At 40.1% G+C, this 9,665-nt stretch overlaps 1 protein-coding gene across 4 annotated transcripts; it reads right to left on the reverse strand.

Moving 5' to 3' along the window:
• Positions 1–102: 102 nt before the first annotated feature.
• LOC310884230 (ankyrin repeat domain-containing protein 40-like) lies at positions 103–9,414 on the reverse strand. 4 transcript variants are annotated; one of them, XM_083805727.1, is made up of 6 exons: positions 9,045–9,414; positions 6,321–6,469; positions 4,974–5,447; positions 4,237–4,418; positions 2,601–2,654; positions 103–1,052 (listed from the first exon to the last, which is right to left on the reverse strand). In XM_083805727.1, exons 1-6 carry the CDS (start codon positions 9,164–9,166, stop codon positions 1,026–1,028), a joined length of 1,008 nt encoding a protein of 335 aa, XP_083661853.1. In that variant the 5' UTR covers positions 9,167–9,414; the 3' UTR covers positions 103–1,025. The 4 variants fall into 4 exon arrangements, with proteins under 4 accessions (XP_083661853.1, XP_083661852.1, XP_083661854.1 ...); XM_083805726.1 differs by adding an exon at positions 8,650–8,808 and having other exon boundaries at positions 103–2,654; positions 9,104–9,253; XM_083805728.1 differs by lacking the exon at positions 2,601–2,654 and having other exon boundaries at positions 9,045–9,413.
• Positions 9,415–9,665: the final 251 nt, after the last annotated feature.

The raw sequence follows: 9,665 nt of genomic DNA on the forward strand, positions 1-9,665 counted from the left end.
TGCTTTAGTTGTTCACTTCCTACTTGGTGTAGGAAGCACTATGGAAAACTACCTTGCAAGAAGAAGTTCTTATGTTTTTCTGTAAGTAAAGTTCCAAAAAACTTTGAGAAGACAAAAATAATCATTTATTAATTGTTACAAACGATACTTCTTAAATTGAAACAAGAATCTGCAGCCAAGCATTCATTTGAAATTAACATTTCACATAGCAATGCACAAAGTAATGAATTATTTATCATATACAGTAATGTAATGGTTATACACTTATCAGATTAAGTTAGGAGTGTTAATAGTATCTTCTGTGTATAAACTGCATAATGTAAAAAAATATTCTTCTGAATGCATAGTTATCTATCAGCATCTGCACAATGTTATTAGTGTAACAATGAAGGCAATCAGCCTAGCAGCTGAGCTTTTCTCCATTACTTTTGACTAGTTAATCCACAACAGCTCGGTACCTTTATGGATTTAGCTGGCATTTAGAGAGCCGGTACATAAACCACAGCTGTTCTGTGTGCCAGGGACAACGCAATAGACAAGGCATGATATAAGCAACAAGAATTTTATTATTCCATTATACAGAAGGTAATATACCACCAGCATTTTAGTATAAGAAATCAACATTGCCGATGACTCAGACCACATTTGACCTCTAACACTTTCACAAGAGGCTATTTTGTTGTGACAAAATGTTTTGCTATTGTCCTTAGGAGACCGAGCTTCAATCTAGGTAATTGACGCAGGAAATCTGGGTGTTTGCACGGCTTTGTGCTTTCAGGTGAACGCTGGGCATCTGCCTACACAGCAGATAGGGAGAGGGCTCCCCCTTGTGTGCCCACTGCTCCTGCTGAAGCTGCTTCCCACTGCACAGAGGACTATTCACTGGATGGGAGAGCGTGGGCAAACCCGGGTACCAGTTCCTATTGTCTTAGCTGTAATACGGGCGACAGCTCTGACTGCCAGGGAAGAGCGACGACTTTTCCTGTCCCTGTCTCCGAGAAAGGAGAAAAGGCTGTGGAGGACACCTAACGCCAGTCAGAGGAAGTCATCTTCTGTGAGAAGAGTGGTAAGAGTTAAGAGGGTTTTCACCTCAGCACTTCCTCCAGCTAGTTTGGAGGGTTCCCTTCTCTGCAGGCTACTGCTGTAAGACCCATTTCACAGGTCCATGTGCAACGTACAGCTGACTTGAGCTGTAAATTCTATCAGACAACATGAAAACAAAGTCCTTTGGTGCTGTAGTTTCCAAAGAAACTGGAGGGGCGAGGAGGGAAGAGGGGAGAAGACAAGCTGTGGCAAATTGAGTCCAGTTTGGTATGTTCTGTCTGCCTGTTTATATCTAGTCCTTTAGTTCTTTTATCTAATTCATAGTACATATTTTACAGTTATGCTACCAGAATAGAACTCTACCTCAAATGCAGATGACTGAGTAAATATTAAAATCCTAAAAAGTTAGATAAAATCCAGCTCACCGTCTTAAATACTTTTCAATTTATTTATATCAGAATTTCATATCACAGCAGTCCAATTTTGGATTTTATGGAACAGGAATAGTGTTTTTTTTCAGTAAGCAATATGGGTAAACACAAGTCATTGGAGGAAAAAAAAGAAAAAAGTACATTGCATAGGAACATCAAGATTTTAATATTAGCTCAGAAAACCCTGGGCATTTCATTAGATTCTTTTTACACAGGCAACTTTAAAGTTTCAATACATGATTTTTTGTCAGGAATGTAGGTGGTAAGAATTCAATAAAATTACAATTCTTGTGCTTCCAAAGGGGAACATAAAAGCAGCATTGGAGAACTGTATTTTCAATACAGTAACAAAAATAGTATTTTAAACTGCACGTGTCAATACTATATATTGACAGACAACAATAAAATGGATCTATGATTTTGGTTGAGAGCATATTTATGATTTGGATAATTACGGTCACTTTTTGTTTCAACCTGAGAAATAGGGAAAGGTGTAAACAGGTATTAAGAAATCACAGGTAATAAGTCACTTGATAGTATTCAAACTAGACATAGTTTTGTGCTTCTTCCACAGATTTAAACCCTCCTGTTTTTTTCCTTCTAAATATGATCTGACTGAAAACAAATGATTTAGAAAGCGTTAATGGTAATGGACTCAGTACAAATATTAAATGGGTTTCGTGGCAGGTTTTTTAGCATGAGTACCTCTGCTATTTTATAGCAAATTATTAGAACAGTTTAAGGTAAGCCTTTCCCTGAGAGCTGCTACCTCTACAGTATTTCAAGATTATCCTTTTTTGTAAGGAAAAGTGTTGCATTAACAGGTATTTTTACCAATACTTCCTTTGCATAACCTACTTTCATATCAGATTAATTACTCTTAGATTAACTAGAGGCTGTAATTGTGCATAACATCTTTAGTTTATTTCAAGGTTAACAAAATAGATTTTTTTCACATCATTAGCCCTTATAGATACTGTATTTCAAATATTATTTTAAAATGAGAGATACAAATATTTTGTTTTATTCTTTAAACAATTAGTATGTCAGTTCTGATGCCTTCTTGTTATAACCACTCCGTTCAGAAAGTGTTGGGACTCTGAAAAGGAAGTTTTTGTCGCTTACTGTTAGAACAAGCTCCAGTTCTTGGAAATCCTGTAGCCTTGCAACATCTTTGTCCTTTAAATAAATACAGTCAGTTGTTAGGTGATAAACTGTATGTTCAATTTAGCAGAGGTAAACTAAATAGTAGGCTTATACTAAAACAAAGTATGTATTTATCCATAAATATGACAGTTCTTTACAGTAAACTGGAAGGCAGACATCCTGCTGCATCTTATATTTGTTCTGGGACCCTATTCAGCTATTTGCCTGTTTTTAGAAGGAATGCAACACTGTGACAGTGAGTGCAAGTGATTAATGGAATTGTGCTTCTAAGATCTACTGCATGCTATATTCCTTGAGTATACTCTTCTGATCTCCACCTCAGCCCCCATTCTTCCCCTTTTTGGTAATTCTTAGAAGCTTATGAATTGATTTCTTGCATCCACTCAAGAAGGTCCTGCACACAGCTTCCTCTAGAGCAGCCCACCAACACCATCCTGGAGCTGGCTTCAGCAGCATCTTTAGAGACTGACGGAAGGCACCCTCCCACAGTACAGCTCAAGTTCTGATCCCCTCTGCAGCAGTACTCTGCTGCTAGACAGCATTCAGTAGAATTAATTTTGTATCACCGCAAGGAACAGTAAGTGTCCTGCATCCTACCAAGACAGTCTGAAGTAACAAGAGCTGGAGATACTCCCTTCAACAACAACCTAAGTTGGCAAGTGATAGAATTGCTAATGTCTCTTTTTTTTTCTTTTCCATTTTTTGACTAGTAAATAGTAATTCATCTTGTACTCAGTGAAAATGCAGTACACTGAAGTCTATTTATTAATCTAGTACTAATCAGATTAGTTCCACAACTGATGCTAACAATGCTGTAGAGGCATTTGAGAGTGAAAGAGAGGTGAACCGTTAATTAGTAAAACAGGTCAGCAGGTTCATTTTCTGTCTGCTGCACAGGTAAACGTCATGGAAGTGAAAAAAGTTACATTCAAAGACCTGCACTCAGAATATTTCTCAAATACTTTTAAAAAGGAACTGTGTACAGTCCTTCTTGAACTAGAAAAACTCAGTTAAGTGCTATAGGCCTATTAAACACTGCTAACAGGTCACAGTAGCATGGTTTTGCACGTGGAGAAATCAGATATAAATAGGGCTCAATACTAAATGTTTATGGAAGGAAATGATAAAGAAACTTGAGAACTTTTTAATAGGAAGAAAAACCACTACTAAGTGCTGAAAGTTGAAGGGAGTTTTTAGTTGCCCAGTTCAAAGTGACCAATCATGAAACACTTAGAATATAAATAGTAATAATAAAAATTGGTGACTGGTTAACACGTACCTTCTGCAAACATTGCAGTTGACTGTTACGGAACTTTGGCCAGAACATTAGGAAGTCTGAAGGAATCTATAAAACACTACAGTGCTGTTTGAGTGCATGGGTCATAGGTGAAAAATGCACTAACAGACACAACTAACCACCTAACTCCTCCTCTTCAGTGTTTTAGTCTCTAAGACAGTGAGCATCGCTACAAACTAGTATTGTCATCTTTTTGCAACATGGGCATAATGCAGGTGATAAATGAACTACTACTTTTCCATGGTAACCTAAAAATCTTTCTTATAAGTTACTGCATTCAAAATTAAGAGTTCTTACCTTTCTTAGCATTGTATTTGGTAATTTTCTGATCTTCTGTACATGTTCAGGGTTAACACCCAGCTCACGGCAACTCACTCGAAGCAGTTCCTTATAGGTCAGTTCTTGTCTGTCCAGTTCAATTTCAATGAAGTCATTTTCTTTAAGACTAGGATTTTGTATTCTAACTTTAAGCACCAGTTCTATTCAAAATAAAAAGGTACATTCATAGGCAGATGTGTAAAAGAATTGGAAAAAAATGTACTAAATATTTCTACATTCTATTAGCCATGTTTTTTATCATTTGTAATAATAAAAGGATCCCCAAAAAGCAAACAACTGGACAATATCCCTGTTTGGGCAGGCAATATTTACCCACAGAAGTGGTAGATCACGTCAATACTCAAGTCTTTCTCCAGACTGAGCCAGCCGAGATTCTCTCCAGCTGACTGGTTACGTACATTCTTTATTTGAAGGGTATGTCATTTAGAGAGGTGGATTACCCTAGTTTCTGTAAGCTTTTATAGCATTTGAGACAAACAGCAAGTGTTTTCATCAATATTTTAATAACAAGTTCCAGCAAAAACAGCATATCTGCCTCTTAAATTCCCTTCAAATGTTTCCTGGATGCCTAATGCACAAGAACTTGAAAACCTCTAGAAGTACTGTGAGTACACGTAACGCTGACTAGTCCATTTTCACTGTCCAAGGTGAGAGAATTTCTAAGAAAAGGTGAGAAGAAAGGCTTTTACCGTTACCTTGCATATTAAGTGGAAAAGCTCCTGTGAAGAAAACCGGCTGAAATGTTGGAACAGGCCCCGTGCAGGAGCCATTCCCTAGCTGAGGTCCAGGCTGTTTTGATCCAACTGGCGAAGGAGGACTTCTGTTCCAAGATGCAGGTGTCTGGTAAACGGGGCCGTTCTGCACGGCAGGATTTGAGCATCGTGGTACGGCGCAACCTCCAGGCAAGGATGGTGCAGCTCCCTTACTGCCTGCTGCCTCAGGAGCAGCATTCTGCTGTGCTGATGCCCGCGTGCACGTCTCCGTGTCGGGTAAAGGAGAAGAGTCAGGATCTTGCGATTCTGTACACGAGATACTCCCATTCACAGAGGGATCTGGAATATTGTTACTCGTGGTATTATAAACGTAAGGGAAAGGTGGGTTAGCCAGGTAATTAGGGATGATTGGCAGTTCTGAATCATTTTTTAGCTCTGGTAGTTCATCATCTTCCACTGTAAAACAAACAAAACAACATTATCCAAGAATCTGATACAAATAATTCTGGGGGCGCTATTTCCTTCTAAATACTGCCTTTTTTTAAACCTTTATTTATTTTTAATCTGCAGCCGGCACATTGTTACATGGTCTCTGGTGGTACAATGCTATCATCTTCATAATGTATAAGGCAATGAAAAACAAAGGGTATTATAATGTTTGATATTAAGTCAGGGGATAAAGGGAAAAGCACACACAGTCCTGGGAGAACTGAAACATTAGCAATTCAACAGCTGGGAGACAATAATGAAAACAAAGACAAAGGAATACAAAGTGGAAGAGAGGTTGCTAATCAACCATATTTCAAATTACTTATCACTTCTTGCAGCAAAGCCTACTCCACTCCAGCAGTTACAAAATGCAACAAAAATGCTCTTGCAATATGTTTTAATGAGCTGTTTCTCCAGGCTGCTAATTTTCAATTTATTGAACAGGCTCTAAATTCCATAGAATAACAGGAAAATTACTTATTGCTCGTACACTGTAAGGGTTTAATACAAATTTGAGATATTTTCCCCTGTTCTCCTTTTGAAAATTGGAATCTGCATCTATCTGTGACTGGTTTAATCATGGCATTTTTCAAAATACAGCTTTTACAGTTTTTCAGTATTTGGGGAAAAAGACTTGGCTAGCTGGGTATGGAATTTGTTGGTAATCCTTTCTTAAACTTTGGTTTCTCACTAAGCAAACATCCTAGAGATCAAGCCACAGTTATTATGAAAACTTAACACAGTATTTGGCAATGCAAAATAAGACTGGAACATAAGTGCTTTGCACAGCCTCCTCCTATCATCTTTAAAGAGCACGCATCACATAGGCAATAGATTTACCTCCCAGCATCTTCCTAATCTCCCTCTTTGACGTTAATTGGACAGGCCTCTCTCCTTTCTTGGTGAGGATCTCCTTGTCGGCACCAGAGTGCAGCAGGTAAGCCACCACTGGAGCATGGTTCCGTTTGCATGCCCAGTGCAAACAAGTCCTGCACATGGAAGATGTTAACGCTGTTTGAAATACTAAATTACAGCAGACTGATTTCCACGCATTCTTGCTGCATATTAGAACAAGATCTAATGCATGTCTAACATAAAAACAGTTTTAATAGCAATGCCCCTTGCAAATTCACGCTGGTTTTGGAGCCTGCAGTGACACCTGCTGATGCAGTTTTCCCTTGCTCTAATGATCATGATACCAAGTTTCCACAGCAGTATTTTTAAAGTTCAAGACATCATCAGTGATAGTACCATAGACTTAGTAGACTTGCACATTGTAACCTGCTGTACAGTCTTGCCATTTTTCCTTATCTTAGGTTCTAGCAATGTTTGACCTTTCTCTAGTTTTTACCTTTTAATTCTCTAGCTCTAGTTAAAGGAAACTTTTCTGGAAAAAAATGAACACAGTTAACCGTTCTCCAAGGTGCATGTTTGTTTGTTTTAAGAATCAAATAAAATACAGCAGAACTAAATAACATACTTATAATGGAAACAAGTTTCAATTGCAAGTCAAGCTCCAAAAAGCTTTTTCCACTGTGCTTTTTTTTTCTTCATGAAAGAAACACAGTCAATATACTGCAGTTGCATCTTGACCAATAACATCTAACTTGGTATACAAAATTCTGTTCTTTTGAATTTTCATGTATAAAAGAGAATGTATGGAGAAAATAAAGAATCTGATCTATTGGAGGGGTACAAGTTAGACAAAACCATGGAAGGACAAAATAACTTGCAAAACCCTGTTCATTGTTATATATTCTGATTTAAACTTGATTTACCCAAAACAAAAGGCTTATTTCTACAATTTCTTCTTACTAAAATTAATGCACCTTGATGACAGAAAGTATCTTTGAATTAAAGGTAATGGCACTAGTCACTGCAGCAAGTGTTGTTATTATGTAGAATTAAGTCTAATTGAAGTGTCATAAGTGTCAGTATATGCGTACACATTTTTTTCTTCAGACTATCCTAGGAACTGTGTTGCCAATTCTTTTAAAGAGCTGATACTGCTAACAATATTATAGAATCCTGTACTCCATCTCCATGGTTGGGCTGTGCATTTCAGATAGAAAATACCATTTTAAAATGGGATAAAATAATTTTGTTAGCAGAAAGTATTCCTAAATTCCAACAAAATCTGAGACAAGCTTCTAGAAATTCAGACCAGGTTAGGGTAGTTTTGCTGTGCAGTGCTTTCTGGACCTCTCACAAATATCTCCTTAAGTGTGAATAGTTTCCCTAAATTCAGAAGTAGCACGCTGCTGAATCATAAACTAGTTTGGACTGAAGTGGGGGGAGAAAGTGCACAGCATGTGTCAATATTTGCTTTTATTGCTCACGTGATGACCCTCCAGTGAGGATTATTATAAGCTGTTTCTCTATGTTAAGTCCCCGAGATTTGTGTGGGACCCTGCACGTGTACAACATGTGCGTGTGCAGTTTGTTCAGGAGGCACATAAGCCTCAATAACACTGGCCTCATGTTGGAATCCATCCTGAGCATTTCATGTGGTCTCGTGCAGAGAGGTAATGCCTACCCTCAGCCCCAGCACACATCTAAATGTAATTATGCAGCACCTCTGCATCAGAGATACTGAGAGGCTCACTGGGGAAACTTAAATTCAACAAGCAGACTTCAATAACAGCAAACTTCCATCGGTTGTCATAGTTAAAAATGACCAGATTGTTATTTTTAAAAACTTGTATTTATGTCAGATTTCTTTCTTTCCTATGTGACAGTTTTAGATACAAACTAATTTGGACCACGAGCAGTTGCTTACCCTACATGCCGAGATAATTCAAAGTCTTAAGATTTTTACAAGCTCCAGTTTTAATCGCCACGCTTTGAAAGCTGCCAGTGCCCCACATTTCTCAAAGTTACTGGTCAAGTTTTCGCCTGTGAAAGTCCAGCTGCTTTCCTAATTTTATTATTCCTTTTTTTTTTTTTTAAATTAGAATTAGAAACAATGTCACATGGTAACTACAGGCTGAATTAACTTCAGGAAAACAGCTTCTGCAAATGCCTGAGCAAATCCTACTTCCCATGCCCAAGGGTCTGGGGTGTAGTCCCGAACCTACAAGTGTTGGGACAGGACATTGCAGGAAAGTTTTGGGTTTAGGGTTGTCAGCTGAAGAGAGGTTGTGTGTCACTGAAACAGCCTGCAACTTACCACGTAAAATGGAAAGTAATCTTCCAATCCAGTTTAAAAGTTAATAAAATAAGCATGGTGATAAGGGAACACATCCTGGCAAGCTGAAGTTTACTTTCTGACGGCTACTTCGCTGTGCTGCCTTACGTTCTCCAAAAAAAAAAAACGGACAACAACGACCTGAAGAGGCACAAAGGCATAAAAGGCAGCTGGGCAGAGACCTCGGGTTTTCAGCACCCACAGCCGCCTTACTGACACTTTTCTCTTTTCGGAGCAACGACACCCCCCCAGGGGAGCGCCTGGCGAGAGGGGCTGGCGTTTTAATTTCGCCCTAAATCCTCGCTGCCGGCGCTCTGCCCGCTTCCCAAGGAGGAGCGATCGCCCCGCAGCCTCCCCCGCGCCCCGCCGCCCCTCACCAGCCGTTGACTTCGTTCTGGGAGTTGGGGTCCACGCCGAGCCCCAGCAGCCTCCGCACCTCCTCGGCGTCCCCCAGCGCCGCCGCCTCCCGCAGCCGCTCCTGCAGCTCCTTCGTCTCCATGGCGGCCGGCCCCTCGGCGGCTTCCCCCGGCCGCTACGGCGCCCCCCGAGCTCGGAGAGCCATCCCCCGGCCGGGCCCCGGCTCCCTTCGAGGGGTGTCGCCCCCCCGGCCGGCCTTAGGGCGCCCCGAGCCGCCCCGCTCCCCAAACTCTGCTGGGGGACGCTATTCTCTGTGACAACCCCGGCCTGGAGCTTTGGTTCCTACTCGCAGCCCTGCCCGCTGGGCCGCCAACTCTTGTCCTTTGCTCCTGTGGGCTCCCAAATTGTGAAGTTGGCCTTTTCTAGGGAATTCGCCTCGTCTATGAGAGTCCTTTAACGAATCCCTACAAAAAGTAAATCAACGTGAAAGATTGCCTGTAGTTTACGGTATTCGGTTTGAAAAGCCATTTCTGATTGTTGTTGATTTGTCCTAAGGCAAGCTACAGGAGACAGAACTATTTAAAAAAAAAAAATCACAATTCTAAAGAGTCACCGTAATAACTCCAGGCTCCAGGCAGACA

Source organism: Anser anser, assembly GCF_964211835.1.
Source record: "Anser anser genome assembly, chromosome: 19".
NCBI lineage: Eukaryota > Metazoa > Chordata > Aves > Anseriformes > Anatidae > Anser > Anser anser.

Coding starts and splice junctions, on each gene's coding strand:
- LOC310884230 (XM_083805725.1), bottom strand. CDS start 9,166: ATGGAGACGAAGGAGCTGCAGGAGCGGCTGCGGGAGGCGGCGGCGCTG. Junction 5,448..6,320: donor GATTAGGAAGATGCTGGGAG/GTAAATCTATTG, acceptor TTTGTTTTACAG/TGGAAGATGATGAACTACCA. Junction 2,655..4,236: donor CAAATACAATGCTAAGAAAG/GTAAGAACTCTT, acceptor ATTTATTTAAAG/GACAAAGATGTTGCAAGGCT.